The 27474-nt window shown below is 34.1% G+C and overlaps 1 protein-coding gene across 1 annotated transcript in view; it reads right to left on the bottom strand.

Moving 5' to 3' along the window:
- Positions 1-1973: 1973 nt before the first annotated feature.
- ALG5 (ALG5 dolichyl-phosphate beta-glucosyltransferase) overlaps positions 1974-27474 on the bottom strand; it is a 68069-nt gene continuing 42568 nt past the window's right edge. Inside the window, exons 8-10 of the mRNA XM_003764524.3 lie at positions 15271-15422; positions 5547-5632; positions 1974-2174 (exon numbers count right to left, since the gene is read on the bottom strand). Coding sequence (XP_003764572.1) covers positions 2059-2174; positions 5547-5632; positions 15271-15422 — 354 coding nt within the window. The 3' untranslated portion in view covers positions 1974-2058. The remainder of the gene's footprint in view (positions 2175-5546; positions 5633-15270; positions 15423-27474) is intronic.

The following is a 27474-nucleotide window of genomic DNA, read 5'->3' as shown; positions in this document are numbered from 1 at the left end:
ATTCATAAAATGAATTAAAATTAGAAATTAATTCATTTAAGTAAACGAAGAACCTATGAAACCCATTTGCTCACCATAAAATTAGCAAGTTGGATCAAGATCATATACATTGATAAAAATATAAATTAAATGAAGGACCACTCAGTAAGCTAGCTAAGCAGCTACCTTTGTAGAACTGTAGAATTACTGATTTGTTCTGGTTATACAGGCATTAAAGAACAATGCTGCTATTTTTGATTATTCAGAGTTTTACATGATTCACAGGCAAAGATTCAACCTAGATGAAAGAAGAGCATTAAACATAGCATAAGTGAAAGCAGGAGATGTCTTCATTTTGTCTTCTTCAAGAATTATTAGTTAATTAGATTTATAGACACATAATTCACTTCTATTTGTTTTTACTACCTGGTTCAGTGAAGGAAGTGTATTTGAGTAGATTATTTTTTACACAATATAAACTTATCATGAGGCAGTTAGGTGGCCCAATGGATGGAGGACCAGGCCTGAAGTCAGAAAAACTCATCTTGTTGAGCTGAAATCTGGCTTTAGACTTGTTGAGTGACTCTGGGCAAACCACTTACCCCTCTTTGCCTCAGTTTCCTCAATCTAAAAAATGAGTTGCAGAAGGAAATGGCAAACTAATATTTTTGCCAGGAAAACCCCAATTGGGGCCATGAAGAGTTCAACATGACTGAAAAAAGTCTTAAGAACAAGAAGTTTGTTGTGGTATAAGACAAGTTGAAGGAAATATACAAACTTATAAAAAGTATATGAAAGAGCATATTAAAATACAACACATCTTTCTGAGACTTAAGAAAAAAGTCTTTTTGTCCACAGTTTGGAAGAACTGTCTAGGAAGAACGAAAACTGATATGCAAATTAGTAAAGCACAGACAGGAGTAATTAGGATATTGTATGGATACAATATTCTAATGAAAGTTTTAAAAGGCTAAGGTACTAAGTAGTCTTTTAAAATATATGTGATGTGAGTATTGTTAAGTTACTAAAACTGAAGTTACGTTTACATTCAGGCAATTATATTGCAAATTTTATTTAGGGAAACCATTTTTTAAAGAATATTTTAAAATTATATTGATTTTTGTTTGAAATCTCTTGAAAATGTAATTTATATTTAACAAGGAAAATTCAGAGAAATTAAATGTAAAACTGACATTAATGAAAAATTTGAAGATAACTGTATAAATATGTGTACATATATTGGACTTAACATATATTTTAACATATTTAACATGAATTGGACTACCTGTAATCTAGTGGAGGGGGTGGAAGGAGGGGAAAATTTGGAACATTAGACTTTCAGGGTCAGTGTTGAAAAATTACCTATGCATATATTTTGTAAATAAAAAGCTTTAATAAAAATAAAATAAAATGAAAAATTTTCTCAAAAGTACCCAAGTACTATAAAATAACACTTTGGAACAATTAAAAATCTACAAATTTCAAATTATCATAGCTTAGAACATGTGTTTCTGATATAACTCTTTTTTAAAATGAATTTTTTTTTTGAGGCTATTACCTTAAAAACCGAAGCCATTATGTCTAAAAGATAAAAATTTCCAAATTAGAAAACTAAATCTTGTAACAAAATTTGGAAACTGATGCTTATAATGATTCCTATTGAATTTGATTAAAGGAAAGATTTCAATAACCTTATCTAGTGAGACAAGAACACTTTATACAAAATAGAAATAAAATTGTCATATTCATTCTTGGAACAGAATTTTGACTATTAGTTTTTCTAACAAAAGTTATTCCTAAACACCACTTGCTACATTTCCAGTTATCTTTTAAATACAGAAAAACATGATTAAAATCAGCTACATATAGGAAATCATTTTTGTATGTATAAATATATATATGAAAGTGAGCTGTGTTCAAACATTCACAATAGCAGCAAATACAAATTTAAAATGTTTGTCTTCTTAAAAAAAAAAAAAAGTACACAAGACCCATAGCTTTAGCTCAATTTTATTTAATATTTAATTTCAACTGAAATGGCAATTGTGCACATGAATATCCTCAATAATTGTAAATGACCTAATTTTTTTTCCGAGTGTTTACAAGTTTCCAGATACCAGTCAAATATTGAAGTCGTATAGAAAGTAGATCTTTGCCCATCTGTAGCCAGCTCCAAAATGGGACCAGCTTAGAACCTATAATTAAAGAAGAATTTAAAATAAATTGGCTTGAATAAACACTAAAGGGAAAATCAATTTTAAAAACCACATTAAAAATCAACCAGTATTATAATTGACATGATCTTTCTATCCTATTTAAAACATGACCAAAGTTTAAACATATTCCTATTTAAGTCATATGAAATACAAAATCTAGAAAGAAAATAAAATTAGAAAATTTACCAGAATTTTAGCAGGGAAATACACAGTTTTGGTTTAATAATGATAACTGAATACATAGTATCACAGAATACAAAAAATATGGGTTTGGAGCTAGAAAGCCTGAGTTGGAATCCTGCTTCTGTCACTTAAGCTGTCACTTCTTTAGCCCTCAGTGTTTTCCTCTGTAAAATGAGATTGTATTAGGTGTTCTCTAACCTTCTTTCTAAATATATATTTGATGATGAGATAATTCATTAGATTAGTGGAGAAGCAATAATTATATCTAAAATAGTCAAAATACTATATAAGAAATCGACATACACTAATGCAATCTCAGTAATAATTCACATTTATAGTGTTTTAAGGATTTTCCTTACCACACTGCTATGATGGGGATTGTTGCCTTTACATTGTAGATGTAGATTCAGTTTGGGTTGGGTGAGGCCCTCTTGGCTAAAATGTGCAGCTACCAGACCATGAATGAAGATCTCTTCCATCTTCAAATCTCTTATGCTTTCCATGATACCCAATTACCAGGTTAGCTTACAGACTGTCATACCACAAATAATTTAATTTTCTGAAGCTATGCAGCATAATCCACCCAAACTGTTAACAGGTTCATATTTAAAAATGTACAAAAACTGTTGGCATCAAGTTAATTTTACTATCAGTATTCTTCCATGTTTAAAGTGTGTCTTCTCCCATCACTATGAACATATTTTAGTAGTTTCTATAAAACTTAAGGAGGACAAAAAGCTCTGAACATATTAATCCCATTTTATAAAAGTAATTATGGGATATGTACCATTATCTCTATTTTATAAATGAGAAAACCAAAGCACTTAAAATTAAAGTGTAATGCAATTAATTGTCTAAGGAATGCAAATGGATAAAGAAATTTATTTAATGGATCTCCTGCCATTCCTGAAAATCTTACTTATTGTCTAGGAGAAGGAACATAGAAGTGGCAGGTACCTAAGCATAGCCTTCTCACTTGGTCAGGGAGAAGACTCTGATTGAGTGGTATCTGAGGCTAAGAGAGGGCAACAATAGTTCTTGCAGGCACATAGGCAGAAGGAGGCATGTTTGCCCACATGGCCAGAGAGGGAAGTCTATGGGAAATGTTCCTGATCACAATCTCCTAATTAGAGAAGGGAAAAACTCCCTAAGCAATGGGACCTCCATGATCTAGCTCTGTAGCAGAGAAAGGAGATTTTTCTTGGATACCACAGTCATGCAGATCACCTGTAGAGCAATTGCAAGGGAAGAGAGAACTGCCAATATGTCAGCCACTGCAGGGCAATAAGGAGCTAAGGTAACAAAGTGGGGAAGCACAAACCTGAACTAAGACCCTTCTACTACTATACAAGATTTGGTCACCATAAAATGTTTGCTGCTAAGTGGAGTCCAAAAGAGTCTCCTATATGTCTGCAAAAGACATTGGAAGATCCTGTTAGAGTACTAGGGATTAATCGGAATGCTGGAACACTGCCCTACTGACAATCCTTAGTTTTGCTCCTTTAGAAGGGAAACTATTATTTTCAGTGTTTTCTCTGTTTACAAACTTTTGTGAATTTTTTGTAGGGTGAAATAAAGGGTACTCTACATTTGTTCTATTATCTTGAGTGCTTATGTGGAAACTGGGGATCTTTACATATTTGAAAAGTCAGACATGAGTTATATTTGGAAATTTCTCAGCAAAACTTCTGCATGGAGCCAGCATAGGCCAAAGAAAAAAAAGGTCAGCCTTCTTGAGATCACACTGTCCATATGAGCTCAGTATAGGTTAGATAGGTTACACAGTTTTGGGTTACACTCTGTATTCATTTTTAATATATTTTGGATTGACTTATTTATGGATTTTTTTCTACAATGAAATACATGTTTTTTGTGGGCAAGAACTGTTTTGTTTTTGTTTATGTACTCCTGATGCCTAGCATAGTGTCTGGTAAGTGGGAGGCACTTAACAAATACTTGTTGAATTGATTTTAAAAATGAAGGTATAGGCAATGAAAATACACTTCTTCCACTCTCTAAAACAGGGATTAGTTCAAAACCAAAGTAAGTTAAGACATTTGTTCTAGAATAGACAAGGGAGACACAGACTGATTCTAGAACATCTATAATATGGAGAACTTTGTGAGGATGGGATTAATTCTTAGACTGAGTAGAGTATCTGGAATGATATGGAATTAACCTAATAGCCAGGTAAGATATCCTTTTGGAAAGGGTAAGAATGGAATGAGGAGAAAGGTAACATTTACTCAGGAATTCATTCATCTGGTTTTGTTTGCTGTTTTATAAGCTTTAAAGAAGACACAGCTTACAAAACAAGTTAATGTCAGAACTAGTGCCAAGCCAAAGACACACTTATAATTACCTACTGGTATATAATTACACATTAAGCTAATGGAAGCCCAGCTTGGCACTCTATCTGGCAAGTAGGTTACAATTACAAACAAAATCACTATATAAACCCAGAATATTTATGGATTTAAGAGGTAATATACAATAGTGGATAGAGGGCTGCCCTCAGAATCAGAACAATTTGATTAAAATCCTTCTTCTGAAACATCCTGGCTAAAGGGTTATGAGAAAATCACTCAACTTCTCACTATCTCAGGCAATTTTCTAATTCTACAAATTTAGAACAACTTTAAATCTGGATTGAAAGAGGCAGTTTCCTTTTCCCCCATGTGTTCCTTATTATTAACAAAATTATAGAGACACACAAAACATTTATTTTCCCCCAGATCTAAGATATATATACATGAAATAAAAATAAGTGATTTGAATAGATTTTAAAAGTACATATATGGAGCATATGTATCTATTTTTCAATCCCTTGTATTAGGTACATATAAAATGCTCATTAAATATCTCCAGAATGAGTCAAACATAATGAAACAAAAAACAATGTCTATCCTCAAAGATTCTGCTAAGTTTTGAAAAGGATGGTACATTTCCTGATATCTATTAATCCATACTTAGTAAATCTCTTAGAAGTTTCTTGACTAAGAAAGGCCATCTCTCCCACTGGAAAAATTGGACAAAAAGTATAAAATAGTCTTTCCATGGAGTTAGTCCACTGACATAGAAAGGTGAGTAGGCCTTGAGAGCAACAGGGAAAGGAAACAATCTTAACTGATTTTAGATCAGTTGTCATATATACCAATTCACACTTACCTTCAATTTCAGTCCAGTTGACAGCAACTTCCGCTACTGGAATTTTAAAAAATTGCGCAATATAAAGAAGTTCTACATCAAATGCCCTGAAGTAAATAAATAAAAGCAAATCAGATTGTAGTTAGATCTCTTGCATGGCATAATTAAAATCAGCTTGTAAGCAGTTGTATAGTTTATGTGGTTGCTCTGAAGGACAGACCCATAAATGACGCAATTTTAAAAAAATTTTAATTTATTTATTTAATTTATTTTAATACTGTTTTATTTTTTTCAATTACATGTCAAGACTATTTTTCAGAAAAAGTCTGGAAAAACTTGTACAAACTGATGCTGAGTGAAGTGAACAGGAGCACTCATTATTCTTTGGCTCAAAGATCACTGAAGATAATATACACACACATTTGCACGTGTAAAACCTTTCCTACTTTTTATGATCCTTTTTAGATAAATGGTATTGTCGGATCAAAGAGTATATAGAGTTTAGTTGCCCTTTGGTCATAATTCCAAATTATTCTCCAAAATGGTTGGATCAGTTCACAACTCCAACAACAGTATGTCAGTCCCAATTTACCCACATTCTATATAACATCTAGCTGCAGATAGCAGCTGCAGCTATGAAGTTCAAAGATGATTGTTTCTTGGAATAAAGGATATGGCAGATCTTCATATCATACTAAAAAATAGATATTACTATGTAGGCAAAGGTGGGTTTTTTTCTCTGAAATCTGCCTGTTTTTTCTTATTTCTTTTTGCACATTACATTACATTCATATGCCACAGCTTGTTTAGCCATCCCCCAACTGATGTGTGCATCCTCATTTTTCAGTATTTAGCCATTATGAATAAAAGGAGCGCTCTCTCTCTCTCTCTCTCTCTCTCACACACACACACACATATACACATACATTTGCACGTGTAAATCCTTTCCTACTTTTTATGATCTTTTTCAGATAAATGGTATTGTCGGATCAAAGAGTATGCAGAGTTTAGTTGCCCTTTGGTCATAATTCCAAATTATTCTCCAGAATTGTTGGATCAGTTCACAACTCCAACAACAGTATGTATAAATGACGCAATTAGTAAAAAGCTAAGTTCCAAAGAAGACAAAATGACTTAAAGGATCTGTGACCCAATAAAGGAGAAATGGAGAGTCTTTATTAGAAATCAGAGCATTCCAAATCAGTATTGATCAGAGAAATGCAAATTAAGACAATTCTGGGATACCACTATATACCTGTCAGATTGACTAAGGTGACAGGAAAAAATAATGACAAATGTTGGAGGGGATGTGGGAAAATTGGGATACTGATACATTTTTGGTGGAAATATGAATGGATCCAAACATTCTGGAGAGCAATTTGGAACTATGCTCAAAAGTTATCAAACTATGCATACCCTTTGACCCAGCAGTGGGCTTATATCCCAAAGAGATCTTAAAAGAGGGAAAGGGACCCACATATGCAAAAATGTTTTGGCAGCCCTTTTTGTAGTGGCAAGAAACCGGAAACTAAATGGATGCCCATCAACTGGAGAATGGCTGAATAAATTATGATATATGAATGTTATGGAATATTATTGTTCTGTAAGAAATGACCAAAACAGAATGATTTCAGAGAGGCCTGGAAAGGCCTACATAAACTGATGCTAAGTGAAAGGAGCAGAATCAGGAGATCATTGGACAGAGCAACAACAAGATTATGTAATGATCAATTCTGATGGGCATGGCTCTTGTCAGCAATGAGATGATTCAAACCAGTTCCAATTGTTCAGTGATAAAGAGAGCCATATACACCCAGAGATAGGACTGTCAGAACTGAGTCTGGGCTACAACATAGCATTTTTACTCTTTCCGCTGATGTTTGCTTGTATTTTGTTTCCTTAGGTTTTTTTTCCCCTTCTTGATTTGATTTTTCTTGTGCAGCAAGATAACTGTATAACTATGTATACATATATTGGATTTAATATATATTTTAACATATTTAACATGTGTTGGACTATCTGCCATCTATGGGAGAAGTAGGGGGAAAGAGGGAAAAATCTGCAACAGAAATTTTTGCAAGGGTCAGTGTTGAAAAATTACCTATGCATATGTTTTATAAATAAAAAGCTTTAATAAAATTAAAAACAAAAACAAACAACAAACAACAACAAAAAAGAAATCAGAGCATTTGGAGAATTTGGAGAGAATCTTGAAAAGCCAGGCCTTTTGTTTTCAAGAATATTTTAACCTAAAGCATCTAAGAGAGATGATTATCAATTCTAACTTTAAAGTGTTCAAGCAAGGTTGAGAGCCTGTTTCATGTTAATCAACAATGCAATATTGAGGTGACAACATCAATCTCAACGAAAACCCCTAATGGGAGCCTGCAGATGTTTAGGTAATTTCTGCTGCCACTACTCAGGCAATCAAAGTGTTTTTTCGAAATGTTATGACCCAAGGTTTTCTATTTGATAGTTTCTTTTTCCCTATTATGGCAGTGGGGTGTTGCTGAGCCTGGAATCAGTAAGACAAGAGTCTAAATTCAGCCTGAGGCTTCTAGCTGTGTGAATCTGGGCAAGTCACTTAACTTTTGTCTCCACTCCCTCAGCTGTAAAATAGGGATGATAATAGTACTAACTCATGACCAAATGAGATGATATTCATAAAGCACTTAGCACAGTGGCTATTACAGAGTAGGCACTTAATAAATGCTAATTCCCTTACCCTTCTTGCTGTTGTACACCTGTAGTATAGCAGAAACACAGATATTTAAGAGACAAATGTGAGTAGGTCTGTGTGTATACAGGTAGGTAAATATAAGTGCAGTCTTATGAAAAAAGTTAACAAATCAACAATGAGGCTTTGAACACTTGTAACTCCACTTCCTACTTTGCCATTATTTCCTCAACATGGATAAACACTTTTTTGTAGTTTTTCTGATCACTGAGGAAGAAACACGGTCCATTTTTATGCTGAGACACTAATTAGCAGTGACATTTATGGTACTCCTTTGCATCTTGTCACTGAATTTCTGTTGTGCATAAGTGCATAGCCCAAGGTAAAAATATGAGAAAGCATTCTCTATTGTCCCTTAATCCTTACATTTCCATGAGTGGCATAAGTTTCTACCTATACTTTTAAGTCTTAATACATATGTAAAAAAAATAAAGTGATGCTTTATTACTCTGGTCCAGATTGGTTTTAGTCTCAACACATAAAATTTAGAGTGAGATTTCCTTCTCTCCCTTTTAAGAGTTTTGCCTCTCCCTACCCTGCTCAAATTCTAATTATGTAACTAGCCTCAAAATGAGGTAGTTGGTTAATTCAGAATAAAAGTTATTTTAAGCTCACTTAATACCTTTTCTTATCCTACTTAAATATCTGGTTAAGAAGATAGAATCATCTAAAAAGAGGGTGCTTTGTTTTTTCCAAAAGAAAATATAAAAACTTCTGTTAAATAGGATTGACAAACCTGAAGGAAGGAGACTCAACATTAAGCATTATATTTCACCCTGAAGTTCCTCCATTATTTCTTTGTTTTCTATTTCATAAGAGTACACTACAAGAGAAGTGTTGGTTGTTGAGCTGAGATAGGTTTTATGATAGCAGAATTACTTGAACAGGATTTTCAATATTAAATAACTTTCTAAAGACTGCATTGTGAAAGTACCTAGTAAGTCAAATCTGTTCCTTATCAGATATGAAAGGTGACTTAATTCAAGATTTATACACATGAGGAGACCTCATTGGCTGTAATCACCTTATGAAAAAATGTAATCATGCTATACATTTTGTTATGTTTTTATTATTAGAGACAGCATGCCATAGTAGAGAAGGGCTTGGCTGTAGGGATGTTTTGATTGAAGTCCTTCTTTGGATATACACTGGCTGTGACCAGTGTAGGATTTTGAGAATTCAAAGAAAGACTATGGAAAAAAAATAAATCACATTTCTACACATAAGTAACAAACACTTCTTATTAGTAAGGTACATGGAGTTATTGGAATAAGAATGCCTTATTTTAGTGACAAAAACTGGAAAGTAATATGGCAGAAATTAGGTTTGGAGTAATTTCTCACATCATATATTAAACTCCAAATGAACACAAGACTAAATATTAAAGATCACTTTTTTTAATGGAGGAGAAAAAGGTACCTTTCATAGCTATGATTTAGAGAAGAATTCCTAAACTAATTAAGAATAGAGATGACAATAGAAGATAAAATGGACAATTTTCATTACATAAAAGTCAAATAGCTTTTGCAAAAACAAAATCAATGTAACTAAAATTACAATAAACACAGTTAATTGAGAAAAGAGAAAATATTTTTGATAAAGCTCTGATAGGTCACAGAGGGTATTGATACAATCATCTAAGAGTAAGTGCCATTCTTACTATTATGCCACAGTTCTCTTTTATTGAACTGACTCGGTCTCCCTAATTATCCTGACCCAGTCCTGACTCAGTTTCTCTGCTTCAGATTATAATAATCAGCTCAAAGCTCAGTCCTGCAAAACCTCCCCTCCCTCTTTATCAGAATCTTTGATAAGGATAAAAGATCTTATGTTTTAGAATATCAGAATGCCTCTCCCCATCCCAAGCTACCGGAATGTCAAATATTGTCTTATCAAGATGCCTCTCCCCATGTCTGGGGTGCCTTCCCCTATTATGTCATCTCATCTCTGAAGGCTCACCCCACCCTGTCAGAGTCCTATTCCCACTCTTAGCACCCTGATTCCACCCCGCCTCAATCTACCCCCTAAGTCTGAGCCATGTGTATATAGGTCTTTGAGAAATCACATTGTTGGCTGGATTCTTGGAGATGATAGTCTCATTCAGCCCTAGAACCAACCTATGGATCCATCTGGCCCCAGTAAATCTCTCCCTTTAAATAAATTATTAAATACTCTCATCTCTATCTTGCTTCAGTTTCTCTGGCATTACACTTACAAGAGATAAATGGTAAAAGGATATGAATAAGCAGTCTTCAAAAGAAGAATGCAACCACGTAAAAGAATCATGGAAAAAACATCCAGAATCACAAAGATAAATGACAATTAAAATATTAAGGTTTCACCATACATCAGATGACCAAAAAAAAAAAAAAAAATTGCAAATGTGGCAAGGGCTTTAGGCAAACCAGAATATTAGTGAATATAAATGGGTGTAACAATTCTGAAAAACAATTTACAACTAGAACCAATCCCTATATCTTTTGTCCCACCACTGGGAAAATAACCCAAAGAGGTCAATAGAGGGAAAGGGCTCAAATGTATAAAATACTTATAGCAATACACTTGAAATAAAGCAGGAAGTTATCAAAAGGGAACCAGAGGAACAAACTGGATTATATGAATTACTATGCCACAAAAAATGACAAATATGAAGAATTCATAGAAACTTAGAGGAAGACATGTATGAACCAATACAGAGTAAAATAAGTAGAACTAAATCACAACGTAGAAAGAAAAATTATAAAAGACTTCAGAAAATTGATAAAACATATCTCCTACATCTTGAAAGGGTTAAGGCCTACAGTACAGATACAAAGTGAGATATTTTTAGAAATGATAAAGGTCTTGCTTTGCTGAGCTATACTTAATAAATACAAGGGAGGATTTTCAAGTAGGAAGAATAGAAATAGAGTTAGTAGAAAGTGAAAGAAATATTTAAAAACAGAAAAAGAAAGAAAAGAACATTAATAAAACAAAAAAATTCAGATGGAAATACAAATAAGGCAATTTTGTTATTCCTTTTTAAATAGGCATTTTAAAAAGAAACAAATTACATAACAGATATTCCCAGTTTAATACATGATACTTCTTGCTCTTTGTGTACTGGAAAGTTTGGATTTGTGGGTAATTATTAAATTAATAAAAAAAAAACAAAATATGATAAGTGTTTTATGTAAAATACCAAGAATTTGCGGGGGGCAGGGGAGGAAACAGTAATCATATAGTTATAACAAGAAAGAGTGTAAATAGTTAAAACAACAGCAATAGTTAAATGTCTGAAATCTGTTTTTTTAAATGTTGAGACAGCTTTCAAGTTTGAATGTGCTGCTGGTATAGCTGATCGCAGCATTGTCTTGTTAGGAAATATATATTTAGTGAGGTTAAAGAAACTGTCAGAAGAGAATATACTTTAAGTATTTTATTTTCAGAGCTACTAACAAATGTGGCAACATAAAATTTTAACATTAGTAAGGTATTTGGCAGCAGTGACTTTCTGGAGAATTTTATTTCTACCATTAAGGATATTTCACTTATTGCAATTCTAGATGCATTAAAAACCTAGAGTGTCTCTATTATTCAATTAAAAACCATTTACTAAGAGCCTACTATGTACCTTCTCACCGTGCTAGTCAATGGGGATACAAAAACAAAAAAATGGAACAACTCCTTACTCTTTGAGAGTATCAAGGGAAACAGCATGTACAAATAAAAATTTAAGTAGAATAAGAAAATAAATGCAAATAAATTCAAGATTGTTTTGAAAGGAGGAATGAAGCAAATAGAATAAAGATAAACTGAGGCACAAGGCTCTGAGGAAAATCAGTTTATCAACAGTGATACATACAGCTGTTAACAAGGTGGATCAGACTGGCAACTCAATAAAGCCAGTGACTCAAATGAGATCTCTTTATTGACACATTAAAAAAAAAAGGGGGGGGGGGGAGACTTGGTAGGTTTAGAGAAAGTGACAGGTTGTAGATTTGAGGGAGGAACATTACAATTGGCAATACAACAAAGTGGCCTCATATTCATGTAAGGTTAATCACTGATTCTCTCTGACAATTAAGGAATATTAATTGTTTTCTGGGACCCATCTGCATCCTGTAATTTTGCTATGGGATTATTAAACTACCAGATTTGCTTTCTTCTTAGAAGAGATCAAACTCCCCTAATTGCATAAGGACAAGCAAGAACAGACTATACATCTTTTAGGTATATTACCAAGTTAACTTGTGGGGCTTAAAACTAAAACTTAAATTGTCTTGGAAGTCCATAGGATACCCACGAGAGTTTTTCTAGACTTTTCTACAGGTGTTCAACATCATCTTATCCCATCCCCCAATTATATAATTCATGTAGCTCTCACTCCTAATCGTCAAATCATTTCTATTGAAGAATCAAGTTGAGGTTTATTCATATTATAATGAATGGCTCCCTGGGATGAGATAGGAATACATTGGAAATGGGAAAAAAGATCAGTAAAATTTAATTTCAAAAAAGAATCGTGAGAAGATCATACTAGGAAAGAAAGAACACAAAGATTTTAAAGCTCTGGGGATTTAATCACAATGAAATAAAATATATTCTTTTTAAATTTTTCAGTGTTTAAAAGGAAAGAACTAATAAATTTTCAAATAGTAAACCTAAAGCAAAGAAAATGAATTGGTTAAAAGGACTTATTAACACAAAATAATACATGTACACTCTGGTGATTCTCCATTTAGCTTTACATGAAATGCTGAAGAATGCTACCACAAGATAGGATAAGACAGATTTCTGAAGAAGAGAAGAACACAATTTTTGATTTTTATTGATCCCAAGTATACTGATTAAAATATAGGGCAAAAAGCACTCACACATACACACCAATGTAGGCTATAAAGGAAAGAAAACTAAACTTTCAGTGAGTGATTCTTTTTTTCTTAATTTCTACTGTTTACAAAAATTGAATTTGAAAGAAAAAAAAACTACCTAATTAAAGCCAATTTCATCATATGTTTGTTTATTGAGCATAACATTTTACATTTCAAAGAAAAAAACATCCTCAACAATGAAAACACTATTTGCTATTACTAAAGCCTAGCTTTTAAACTACAAAAAACAAGTTCCCTGGCCCATCTGGATATAACAGTTGAATGAATAACTTCAGGTCCAGGGGGAGGAGCTTCCTTTCAAGTGTGGCTTCTTATAATTATGTTCATTGGTTTCATATTGCATAGTGATTATTCATGTCACTGATCCTTCTGTTATTCTACCCAGTAACAACATATGAATGCTCAAGGAAAAATATGTCGTTTTTTAAATAAAGAATTTAAAAACTCTGGATCCAAATGATCATATTAATTCTGAACAAAGATTTCTCCTAAGCAACTTCATTTTTTCTAGTGTGGCATCTGTTTCTCTGGAAACAGATGCTGAAAACTGGTGGAGACTATGAAGTAATTAGAATCTGGGCAAGTTTCAATGATTGAGGCAAAGAGAGGATTGATGATATTATATAAATAGAAATAACTGACGAACTGTTAACTCAAAAGGTTCTCACTTTTAAAAAAGGATAATTATCTTTTTAAAACCTGATGTTAAGCATAAAAGCTAAGATCCTTTCAATCAAAGAAAATATTTTTAGTAACTAAAGTATGGAAATGAATATAACTGTTCTCTTTAATAGTCAATACATAGTCATTAACACAAAACTGTTCTATATTTTTAAATAAATTAACAGATAAGAATATTAATCATAATGTATTTGAGGTATAGTTTGATGTTCAATAAATTTTAGTTCCCTAAAGTATACATTTTTAAACATGAAAATTGCTATACCCAACAAACATGGAATAAAAGTATTTATTTGGAAAGAAATAAGGAAAGGGTTATTCTTTGAAGACCCTATATGAAAGTTTTTCTGTTCACTCTCAGTCTGATAACCAAATGAATTTATGATAGGGCTACAGACTTTACAGGGAAGGGACATTACAGATAATTAACTGCATTTTCTTTCTTTTTTTTTTTTTTTAAAAAGACCTTAAGATGAAAAAAAGTTTATTGAACTTGTAAAAAGTGTACATATATACATTCACATGTATATATAAAGACAAAATATATATATATATGCATAGATATAGATACACTTATATATAACACATATTTATCTATGTGACTGTAATTTTTTTTTATTATAGCTTTTTATTTACAAAACATGTGCATAGGAAAATTTTCAACACTGACCCTTGCAAAACCTTCTGTTCCAACTTTTCCCCTCCTCTCCCCTACCTCCTCCTCTAGATGGCAAGTAGTCCAATATATGAATTAACTGTATTTTCAAAAGAGGAAACTGAGGCATCAGGCATTTAACTAACTTGTCCAGAGTGATACAGATAATGAATAGCACAGCAAGGATTTAAATACAAAAGTCTCCAAATACAATGGTTTTTGGGATACAGATGCAAGTAATTATCTGTATAGTTATGTTAAATATTCAATAAGGACCTAGGCGGCATAGTGTATTGAACACCTGACCTGGAGCTACTTGGATCCTTGCTAATTGTCTGACCCTGGGCAAGTTACTTAATTTCCCAATCTATAAAGAGTAGAGATCTATTTCCCAGAATTGTTAAGAAGATAAAATAACTTAGTATTGTACTATATTTTATAAACCTTAGAGTTCTATGAAAATGCTATTACTATTATAACTTGTTATCTTCATCGTTTCTTTAAAAAATGGAAAAAATGTGGGAGAGGCATGTATTTAGTGCTATTTTTATATTGTTCATCACTAAGATTACTTTTCAGTAAATGAAATGTAAGCTTATATAAAATTCTATATTGGAATTTCAATGTTTGAAAATAATCTTTATGTTTAATAATCATGTTTTAAAGGAAGATCTAATAAATACAATGAACATGCAATGACAAAAACTAGATTACATTTACACAAAATTTTAAAAATCCTGTACATTCAGTTATAAGGAAAAGATTTAACATTAGATATTGCCAAGTCAGAGAACTTACCATCGCTCAACGTGCAAATTTGAAAAAGTCAGCAAGGCTGCTTCTCTAGTTAACAATTTGAAACCACATTGTGTATCTCTGATTTCTTTGACACAGAGGAACCACACCAGAAAGTGGAATCCATGCATGAGAAAAGTTCGGAAATAGGAACGCTGAAAACAAAGTACAGACACAATTTAGATGGTATTTTCATTTATTTGTCAAAGGAACTCTAAAGTGGTGGAAAGTATCTGACTGCACGTAACTATGTTTTAATTCTGAATTGACTGTGTACACCTAACATATAAACAAAGTTCCATTAGCTTCACCAACAGAACATATCAAAAGGACAGTTTTAAAAATTTAATAAAAACAAGTAAGAATGCCTGGAAGCTAACCCACTGAGCAGAGGCACTAAATAACGAGTTCCTGAGTTATTAATGGTTGAGTAGGAGAAGAAATAGTATAGTACTTCCTGAGAGCACAAGGCTCCAGGCAGTCTACCATGAAAAATGGGCTTTAAGTTGCTACAAGCAAGGAGTAGAACACCACATATATTTATGATTCCTCTTTGCCTCACAAACTTTTATCAGTCTAAGAGAAAACTGATAGTTATCATGGCAGAATGCAATAACGACAGACTGAAACACAGCCTCCAGCAAAAAACAGAAGAGGGTTTGATAGAAGAAAGGATGCCTGGAGTTGAATCCCAGCTATAATACCAAATTACTTAACCTAAGCTTTGAATTCCCAATCTATGAGATGGAGCCCCATCTGTTTAGCCAACAGTACAGCTGTCACAGTATCACAGACTGTGAGGTGGAATGGACTTTAGAGGGACTAGGTTCAATTTCATAATTTTAAAGGCAATCTCCAAGAGATTAGTGACTTGATCAAAAATTATACAATAAGGAGAGGGAGAGCCAGGACCTGAATGGAAATCTTTTGATCTCCAAATCAGCACTCTTTCCACTCCTCCAAATAACTTCTAATCAAGTCTTTCCAGTGTGGTCCAAGGACCAATTCTATTTCTTTGCACAGCAGACCTAAGCAGCCTTTTAACATTTGTCCAAGTTAGTGTCAAGAGAGTTTCTAGATGATCCTTAAAAAGAATACACATGCTAAACAAATAAATCCTCTTTGTATAAGACAGGTACAAATAAACAGTACAAATAGCCCAGCTATATAGTTCCTTAACATGATGGTCAAAAGTTTTTCACTCAATAGCTCACACTGACATGTAAAGCACTTTGCAAATGTTAAAGTGGTAGGATATATTATCTCATTTGATCTTCTGAACAGCTTTGTGAAATAAGTGCTATGATGATCTTCAACTTACAGATAAGGAAACTAAGCCTGTGAGACACTAATGAGCTGAAGCAGAAATCAAATCCTGGTCTTCCTGACTCCAATTCCAGCACTTTATCCATGGGGGTACTTCAATACCTCAATAGAAAGACTATGTGCAGAAAAAATAGGCTTCCAAAATAAAATAAGTCTTTTGGCAGGAATTTTCTCTGGCTGTCTTCCATGTCAGAAATGTGTTCCCTTCTCATCTTTGTCTACTGGCTTCCTTCAAGACCCAGTTAAAATCCATCCTTCTGGAGAAGGCCTTTCCCAACCCTTCTAAATTTTAGTGCCTTCTTTCTCTCAATTACTTCATATTTATCCTGTATATAGTTTATTTTAACCTATTTGCTGGATGGTTGTCTTCTCCATTAGATTGTAGTCAGATCTTTTGCCTCTTTTTGTAATCTCCAGTAATTTACACAGAGCCTACCTAGCACATTGCAGATGCTTTTAATAAATGTTTATTGATTGATTAGAAAAAAAAGTGCCACAGGGTAAACAAATTGACTTCAGTCTTTCTCTACTGCCTACAAACATGTTCAAGTCTCCCCCATACTTAATAAAACTTTACTTGACAAATGCACTAAAGCACTGCTGGTAAGGCTGCACTCCTAAAACTCTGGAATGCAAGATGAAAAGATAACTCAAAAATCCACTAATGTATACTTTGATCCAACAATCCAGTTGTCCAGTACTAGGAATATACCTCAAGAGATCAAAGAAAGAGAGATTAGACCTACAAGTCAAAAATATTTATAGCTGCTCTTTTTGTCAGAGTAAAGAAATTAAAACAGTGAGTATCCATAGACTAGGGGAATAAAGACTGAACAAACTATGGTATATGAATGTAATGTACATTACTGTGTTGTAAGAAATAATAAAAGGAATAGATTTGGAAGAGCTTGAAAGGATTTATATAAATCAATACAGAGTGAAGAGCACTGAACCATAACAAGTTATAAAATGACTATAACACTGTAAAAGGAAAACAACCATCCATGCAAGATTCAACAACCATGATCAATGAAATGACCAAATCTTCATTTTGACAGAGATTTAGATTGAGAAAAATAATATCAAATATAGATTGCATGGATTTGTTTTACTCAACTATTCTTATTTACTATAATGGTGTACTTTTGGGGGAGATGGGAGTCCCAGGCAGAGGGGAAACTTAGAGAGAAGTATATGGGTAGGAATTATGTTATTCCACCCCCCTCAAAAAAAAAAGTCAATGAAACATAAAAGTACACATAAAAGAATAGATCAAAGTCCAGAAAGGGAAACAGGCAAGTAGGGAAGTATTCAAACTATTGTAAATTTAGTATAGAAAAATCAATAAACACTTGCTAAGTGCTTACTATATTTGTGAAAAGCACTGTGCTAAAAGCTGACAATACAAAGAAAAGCATAGTCATTGATCTCAAGAAGTTACATTCTAACAGTAGAGCCAACAAATAAATGAATACCAGAAATACATGGTATCATATACAATCATCTTTTTTCTGCTCTTCTATGTACTCAAACCTGAGTAACTGAATTATTATTGTACCTTTGACAAAAATAGGGAAGTTAAGGAGGGGGAAAAGAATTATTGTTTTTGCTTTATTTTAATTTTGCTTTGGACAGGTTGAGTTTGAGATGCCAATGGAATTTATCCAGTTTAAAATGACCAACAGCCAAGTGATGATAGGGAACTGGAGTTCATAGAAGAGTTCAGGGTTGGTTATAAGGGTCTGGAAACCATCTATAAATTGATGACAAAGAAACCTAAGGAAGCTGATAAAATCACCAAGTATATACTTTAAACTATATGTCACACAAATTCAATCATATGCTCTTATCTTTTTTTCTGTTCTTCAATGTATAAGGAATGCTCATTGTTCATTTTTATCACATTTCTATTAATAAAGAAAAAAATTTTCACTTGACTTTCCATAGTCTCTAGTTATCTTATTTCTCTAACTCCCTTTCATTGCCAAACTCCTAAAAAATCATTTACACTTGTTGTCTTCACTTCTTCCTGATCCACTTACTTTGTCATTCTTTGAAATCTAGCTTCTGATCTCATCTCTCAAGTGGAATCGCTTTCTCTAACGGTCTCTTTTAACTTATAAATCTTAATGGAATTTTATTTCTCATTATTTTTGACCTCTGAGTTTTTGATACTATTGATGATTTTTTGATTCTTTCTTTTTTTTAACCTTTCAAGACACTATTTTCCTCCCATCTTTCTAATCCTTTCTTCTCAGTTTCATCATTCTACCGTCTGTTTTCTTGGCATACATGCTGAGAATTCTGGGCTGAGCCTGTTTCTCTTTCTATATTTTCTCAGATAATATATTAGTTCCCATGGGTTTAAGAACAATTTTTTTCTTATGCAGAGGATTTCTTAAATCCATACAGTTAGCTCTAATTACTTTCTGAAATTTTAGCCTTGCATCATCAACTGTCTGCTAGATATCTTCTTCTGTATGTCTTGTAGGCACCTCAATGAAGGATACGTGAAACAGATTTCAATGTTTCCCTTTAAACCCATTCCTCCTTTTAAACTTCTATTGAGAACATTACTATTCTCCTAGTCAGCTATATTCAAAACTTCTAAATCATTCTTCTTTCTTTTTTCACATTACTCCTCCATCCCTACATTATTATCTAATCCATTGCCAAGTCTTGATTCTTCTACCTCCACAACATTTCTCACAACTGTCCCCTTTTCCCCTTTCAGATAGCCCTCGTGACCTTTTACTTATACTACTGTAGTAACTTCCTAATTTTCTCATTCCATTCTTTTCTCTGTCCTATCCAGAGTTGCCAGAATCATCTAGAAAGTTGTCAGAATAATCATCCTATAGCACAGGTCTGACACTAACCTCAAAAACTTTAAGTCACTTCCATTACTTAGAGGCTATAAAAAACACACTCTTTAGCATTTTAAGGCCTTTTGAAATCAGGCATTAACTATCATTACACAATTATTCCAAACTAGAAACCTTTAAAAATTCTATATTCTAGCCAAACTGGACTAAAAGTTATTTTCCAAAAGTGACACTCACTTTCTTAGAAATGGTACCTCCTATTTTCTACTCGGTCCTCATCTCTACATCACAGAAAGTTTATCTTCCCTGTAAGGTTTAGCTCAGATGATCATTTACATTATGTTTTCTCTGATTCCCTTAGCTTTTACTGTCCACTTCCACCTCAGTTTCTCTTTATAGTATATTTTATGGAGATGTTGTATGCTATAGTAGAATGCAAACTTCTTGAAGTAGGGACTGTTTCATTTGCCATAAATATCTAAATTTATTCAATTTGCAATTTTGGGTAGGATCCATACTACCTAGAAAGCACTAAATAAAGCTGATATTTTGATAAATCCATTATTTTATCAAAAATGGTAGCTTCCTATTATAATAGATGACACCTTCATTGTGCTGTTCAATTTTTTGCTTTTATAAATACTCGGGAGAATCTTTTAAATATTAGATGCACTACTAAAATACATAAGTAAGCATATTCTGTTAGGTAAAAACTTTTATGTATATAAACTGCATTCTACTGCATTTCTATAGAGGAATGGCACATTTTGATTCAACATTTGGTTTTCTCTAAGTGAAAGGAGTCTACCTGAGTTTTCAAGGAAAGGTTGATGAGCACTTGAGATTAGGCAGAAGTAAGCCAGCATGACCATATGCTGCTGCAATGGAGAGTGCTAAATCTGGAAAATCCAAGCTGTGCTGCTCACTTCTTGCATGACATGAACATGTTATCTAGCTTTCTTGGATCTTATTGTTCTTGTCTTTAAATCAGGGAGCTGGACTACATGATGTCTATGGTCCCTTCTGGATCAGAAGATCTGGATGTAGATGTTGCTTCTAAACATACTGGCCATGTCCTACTCCCTTTCCTAGATTGCAAGTAATCCAATATATATTAAACATGTACAATTCTACTAAAAATAATAATAATAAATAATTTTCCACATTTATCATGTGGCATAAGAAAAATCAAAAAAGGAAAAAAATGAGAGAGGAAAAAAAGCAAGCAAACAAAAACCACAAAAAAGGATGAAAATGCTATGTTGTGATCCACATTCAGTCCCCACAATCCTCTCTCTGAATGCAGATGGCTCTCTCCATCCAAGTCTCTACTCATTTCACTTAGCAAAAGTTTATGTTAAGTCTCTCCAGGACTTTCTGAAATCAGCCTGCTCATTGTTTCTTACAATACAATACAATGATATTCCATAACATTCCATGATATTCATATACTGTAACTTATTCAACCACTGCCCAATTGTTGGGCATCCAATCAGTTTCCAATTTCTTGCCACTATAAAAAGGGCTACTACAAACAGTTTTGCACATGAGGGTCCTTTTCTAACTAAATTATAAATTAAAAATCAATAAAGTAAATTGTTAGACCTTTATAATAATCACTAAGAATGTATAATTTTTGCATATTTTGCAATAACAAATATTTAAAAGGGAGCCAAACAGTGGTCAAGAAAGGCAGTTATCAAGAAAATGGCTATTTTCAAAAAGCCAAAACCAATCCCCTCTGTTATTCTGTCAAAAAAGGATTCTAGATACTATGGTTTGGTTTCATTCAGTTTGGTATGGTTTAGTTGTTCTTTTGTTTTTGAAGGGAACCAAAATGAAGTTATATTACAGTCAAGTTAATATATATGATTGTAATATTACAGTAAGAAAGACTGAAAAATGATTTAGGATTTGTTAAATGGTGTAGTGGTGCTTCTTCAAGGCTCAAATTAAAAGCCATTGATTCTTTTCATGCCTTCTTCAATACTATGCCAGAAAGATCCCCTAAACTAACTGTATGTCTTATTCTCCCACTGTGCATAGCATAGTGCCTTGCATATAGCAGATGCTTGATAAATATATATTCTTATGTATTGTCAGAAAAGATTTCATCATAGGGAATATTCCTTTTACTGAAAAATATTCTTAATTCACTACCCATGTCCTAATAATAATAAAATCTAAGAAGCAATAATAGAAATGAAAATCCTAATCTAAATACCAACAAAATGAATAAAGTATTTGGAGATCATATTTATCAAAGTAGACAAAAGATTTTTATAGACTTGATTAAAAAATACATTTTAAAGAAATAATGAACAACTTAAGTAGTTGGGTAAATACCAGTGCTCATGGTTGAGCTGTGCCAATATAACAATAAAGTGACAATATTACCAAAATTAACTTATATCATTACAGCCATACCAAAGTATTGAAGGAATACTTTTATAGAATTTCTCATGCATCCACATAGAGAGATGTACAAACATAGACACATATATAAATAATAAAATGCAAAGAATGAAACAAAAACTCAAAAGTGAATGTTGTAAATTACCAAAAAAAAAAAAAAAAAAAAAAATCCCCTAAATCTTCAAACCTCAAAAGTTTCTAAGAGGACACTATAAACCCGCTACTTTGTGGATGTGGGAAGTCCACAGGTTTTGTACATGTTTTCAGACTTTTCAGAGGGATGATTTTTTTTAGTTCTTTTTCTTTTGTTTTTGGTCTTAAAAATACTATTTTGTTAAATGAGATAGCTCTCTGTTAGAAAGAGGGACACTGAAGTAAACGATGATAATATTAAAAAAGAAAAGATATAAATAAAAACATTTTAAAAAAAGAATACGGTTTCAAGAGTAGTCATGGTCAAAAAAAAAAAAATTGGTGGTTAACATTCTGGTACTGAGTCTATCTCTCCATATTTAAACTGGTTGGCTTTAGGGTGACAGTTTATTGCTAACTTATACTAGAAGGCTTCTCTCTTGGCAGAGCCTGCTAGAACCTATACTCCATTAGCATATAACTTCAAGAATCCATGTTCATCTCCATACTAGAATGGAACATTAGCATGGACTTTTATATATGTTAAAATTTGATGGATGAATCAACTACCATCAATAAAAAAGACAAATGGAAAAAATAAATGAAATATATTGTAGCAAATAAAAAGACTAAACTAAGATGCAACTACTAAAGACTTAATAGGAAGGAAGCCCATTGTAATCTCTACATATAGCTACCACTTTCCCATGAGAATTCTGAATATATTTAATATAAAATATTTAAATTTCCAAGCTTTTCTTACAGAAAAGACTATAGCTACCACTTTCCCATGAGAATTCTGAATATATTTAATATAAAATATTTAAACTTCCAAGCTTTTCTTATAGAAACTGTCATTCAATATAAAATACATTTTTCACAAAGGTAGTATGTTGTAAAGGGCTGAAACTCTGAGATGATGCATTGAAATCAGACAACAGAGCACTTAAGGTTAATTACCGATTGGACAATTACTCTATTAGCATATGCTTGGAAAATGGCCCTTCCCACTATTCTGTGCTGGCTTGATTTTTTGATGTATACAGAGAATAGCAGGAGGGATTAGGGAGTGGAGTAAGACAAGCCAGAGTCACTTTGGCGGTAGATGAGGAAAAAGGAGGTTGTGGAGATCTTGCGTCCATCCCTTTCACTTCTTCCCCTAAAGACCAAGAATAAAGACCATGGACTTTTGCTTATTCTGACACCGAATGATTCTAAGGCATCCAGAGTGCTAACTCGGTCTTCACAATATATGAATACAAACAGATTCATTGGAGTCATGATGACCATTCTAATTGACAACAGGAGAAACACAAATTGAGAAGTACTAAAAACAAGAGAAAATATAGAAGGGTAGCACCAACCAACCCAAAGCATAGTCATTAAGCTAGAATAGGTGGTAGGGAACAGTTTGATATCAAGAAGTTTACATCTCTATTTATGGAAAAAGAAATTTCCATATTCCAATTGTTCAAGTTCTGTCTTCATCTCTACATACTTATTCAGAGTCCAAAGTGTTAAGCATTATGTTTTTGTGGTTGTTTTGTCTGTTTGTTTTTGAAGGTAGACTAAGAAACAAGGTCTCTGCTGTTAAAGATACCATTCCCAGCATGTTATACAACCAAATTGCCAACAGGTCTTTTGGGGGCAGGGATCTAGACCCATGGTTTTATTAATGAAATAAACTTCTACTGAGGAAACTCCCTCAACCAAAGCAGCTGTTCCACAACCTGAAGTCTTGGAGAGCTGCCTAGAGCACTAAGGATAACTGACTCTGCCAGATAACATGGACAGAAGTGGAACTTGAACCCAGGTCTTCCTGACTGAAGCCTGTTGACTCTCTAACCATTTTACCATGCTGATTCTCTGCCAATCTTTTGTAGAGGGCCGCAGATAGTGGGAGAACTCTGGGTAAAGTATAAGACCCTTCGGCCCAGAGGAAAGCTGCTGACAATGTCTGGTTTGGCTCCCCACCTCCCTCTGGTGTTCTTGCCTTTCCTGACAAGTCAGGGAGGTATGTGACCATCTGTGTTCTACTTGAAGCAAGGGATACTTAAAGTAAGAGGAATTTACATATCAACAGCAGGGTGTTTATAGTTAGCACTTGCTCAGTGTGATGTGATGATATAATGGTTCTCTAGTTGGCACATACTTAGTGTGCTGTAATGACATAATCATACTGAGGTATTTAAATGCTGAGAGGACTGGAAAGAGCCGTTCCATTCTTGACCATCCTGGTGGCTCTCCTGCCTATTTCACTCCTCTACTAAGATCAAGGTTGGTCCTGAGAGCCACCAGAGAGCTAGTCTGAATATGACATTTTGGTGCCTGAACAGGGACCTCTAGAAGGACATTACATTTTGGCACTACAACGTGGGGCACTGAAAAGAGCACACTGCTTCATGGGGCACTAAACATGGGACCCTAGACTAGTGAGACTCTGGACGTGAGGCCCTTTACTTATTTGCTCAGTGGGGCTTCTCAGTGGAAAAGTCCTTGTGACCTGGAAATAGGGTGAGTACAAAAATAGACAAGTGGAAAACTTTGGTAAGGGCTAAACTAGTCACTTTTGTTTTTTTCAGTTGAAATGGAGCAAATACTAAGAAAAGAGCCTCCCCCACCCCGAGGAGAGTATGTAGCATGCATAGTTAGATTAATAGAGAAGCAAGGTTTATTGGTAACTCAGAAGCAGATCACTGGGCTCTTAAATATATTACAATGCACATCTCCTTGGCTTTCTAAGGAAGAAAAATTAGAGCTAGATATGTGGGAAATAGTGGGAGAGCAACTAATTGAATATTATAAAGCTATGGGTCCTGATTCAATTCCTGAGGAAATATTCCTTATGTACAATATAATACAATTGGCTTTAAAGAATCCCACAAGTTCTAAAATGAGGAAAAATTTTTAACATGGATAGCAAGACAAGGAAGTGAGAGGAGAAAGAGCAGGAGGGGATGGTATTGACAAAGCAGCTGGAAGGCATGAAGAGATGGGTGGAAAACAGTTAAGCACTTTTAGGACAGTGCTGATGAGCTTAAGGGGTGTGGTGCTTCTCACTTTCACAGTTCAGTTTCATTTCCAACTACACCCTGAGGATGTTCCCTTAGGGCATTCCCCATCTCCTGACCTTCCCCCCCCTCAATTTCACCTTTGTGTATGTAGCAGTTTTACCCACTCCCCATGTCACCAGTATAAGAGGCATTAAAGCTAATGAGGAAGGACAGGATATATCTGGTTTGAGAATAAAACTATATCCTGTGATTGAAAAGCCTGACTCTTCTGGTCAAATCAGAAGATACACTCCTTTTAATCTGGAAATCATCAAAGATCTGAAGAAAACTTGCACTCTTTATGGGTCTACATCATCTTATGTTAAAATGGCATTAGAGAATTTGGCTTATGAAATTTTAACCTCTAATAATTGGAAATCAATAGCAAAAACATGTTTAGAACCTGGAAAAACTTTGTTATGGCTTTCTGAGTATAATAAACTCTGTAGGATACAAACCCAATGAAATAGGCAACCTGAAGTTAATATACCAGTCACCTTTGATCAACTAGCCAGGTATAGGTCCTTATGCAGACACTTTAGCACAGAAAAATTATCATATGGCAGCATATGGGCAAATTGCTTTTGTTGCTATCAAAGCATGGAGGCACCACCCTCCCAAGAAAACAAGATAGAGGGGAAGCCTTCACGAAAATAGTACAAGGTCCAAATGAACCCTTTGCTGATTTTGTTTCTGCGGAAAACTTTCACACAAACCATGGGTGAAAACGAGGCAACAGAAATTATGGTAAGACAACTTGCTAAAGAAAATGCTAATGAGGTTTGTAGAAGAATTATACTAGGACTTAAAAAAAGATGCCCCTTTTAGAAGAGATGATAAGGCACTAAGCCACAGTGGGCACAAATACTTTTATGCTCAGACCATGATTCAGGCTTTTCAAGATCTGAACATCTGGTTTCAGAGTCCCTTTTGGGAAGGGACTTCCAAAGTAACTCATTAGTGCTTTCAATGTGGTAAAGTAGGGCATTTGAAAGCTCAATATTGGCAAAAAGATAAAGTGAAAAAACAGGGTGAGAGAACAAGACCCAAAATCCCATTTCCAAAATGCAACAAGGGCTTCCACTGGGCATCAGAATGCAGAATGACTCAGGGAAATGGTAAGTGGGGTTTGGCTCCAGAGCCCAAGGTAAAAAAAACACAACACTTGGGGCATGATGGCAGCAGTTGTTATATCTAGAGAGTCTTTAAAAGTTCAGTACTCCAAAATGATCAATAAGCTGAGAAGCAACCTGATGGGGAAAGGGATTACATAATCAATCAGCCAGGAAGCAACCTATTGGGAGAAAGGGATTGCAATTAGGGAGAATAGAGTTGTATGCTACTGGGACTACTGAGACATCCCCTGGAGAACTGAAATCTGCTCCTGTCTGGCCTATGGATCCCTTACCTCCAGGCACAGTAAGCTCGACCATTTTACCCCTTCAGAATGCTTACAAAACAATGTTCATCCATACACTGATTTGGGAAACTGGGGAATGTGTAGCTAATATCCCAGTCACTAATACAGGTAGATAATGTGTGACTTATCAACCAGGAGAAGTAGTAGCATCAGGTTTACTGATACACACTCCTGATATGCAATTTGGTGATCATTGCCCAGATTCTGACTCCAAGCCACAAAATCCAGGAATATTCTGAATTGCAGCTGTTATAGCTGACCGTCTTATGCTCACTATCTATGTAAATGGCATATCATTGAAAGGATTGGTAGACACAGGTGGAGATCATAGTCTTTAGAGGTGCCATTGACCCAGTCATTGGCTAAAGATTACAATAGACACCCATATGTCAGGCATAGGAGAATCAATAGCAGTTGAAGTTAGTGCTACCCCTTTGAGATGGAAATCTGAAGATAAAACAGGAGTTTTTAATTCCTTTTGTAGTTAAAAAAAAATCCCCATTAATCTGTGGGGAAAACATCTTACAACAGTTAGGATTACAACTGAATACTTTAGCTTTTTAGGCAGGGCTGCTGTTGAAGGGCCTGCCAGCCCTCTCACATGTTCCCATTCAATGGAAAACTGATACCCTGGTGTGGGTGGAACAGTGGTCCTTAACAAGTGAAAAAATTCAGGCCTTACTATAGATATAGTACAAGAGTGACTTGACCAAGGACACTTACTTAAAACTTTCTCTAAGTTCTTGGAATTCCCCTGTATTTGCTATGGAGGATGTTGACTGATTTGAGAAAAGTAAATGAACAGATGGAAACTCTGGGAACTCTTCAGCCTGGACTTCTATCTCCTACTCAATTGCCCAGAGAATGGTCTCTTTGGCTTATAGACATTAAGGATTGTTTTTATTCTATCCCTCTGGATAAGGAGAATATGAAAAGATTTGCCTTTTCAGTGCCCAGTGGTAATTTAGTTGAACCTTATAAAAGATTTGAATGGACAGTTTTGCTGCAGGGAATGAAAAATAGCCCTACCATGTGT

Source organism: Sarcophilus harrisii, chromosome 3, assembly GCF_902635505.1.
Source record: "Sarcophilus harrisii chromosome 3, mSarHar1.11, whole genome shotgun sequence".
NCBI classification, from domain to species: domain Eukaryota; kingdom Metazoa; phylum Chordata; class Mammalia; order Dasyuromorphia; family Dasyuridae; genus Sarcophilus; species Sarcophilus harrisii.
This window is presented reverse-complemented; position numbering and strand designations above follow the sequence as displayed.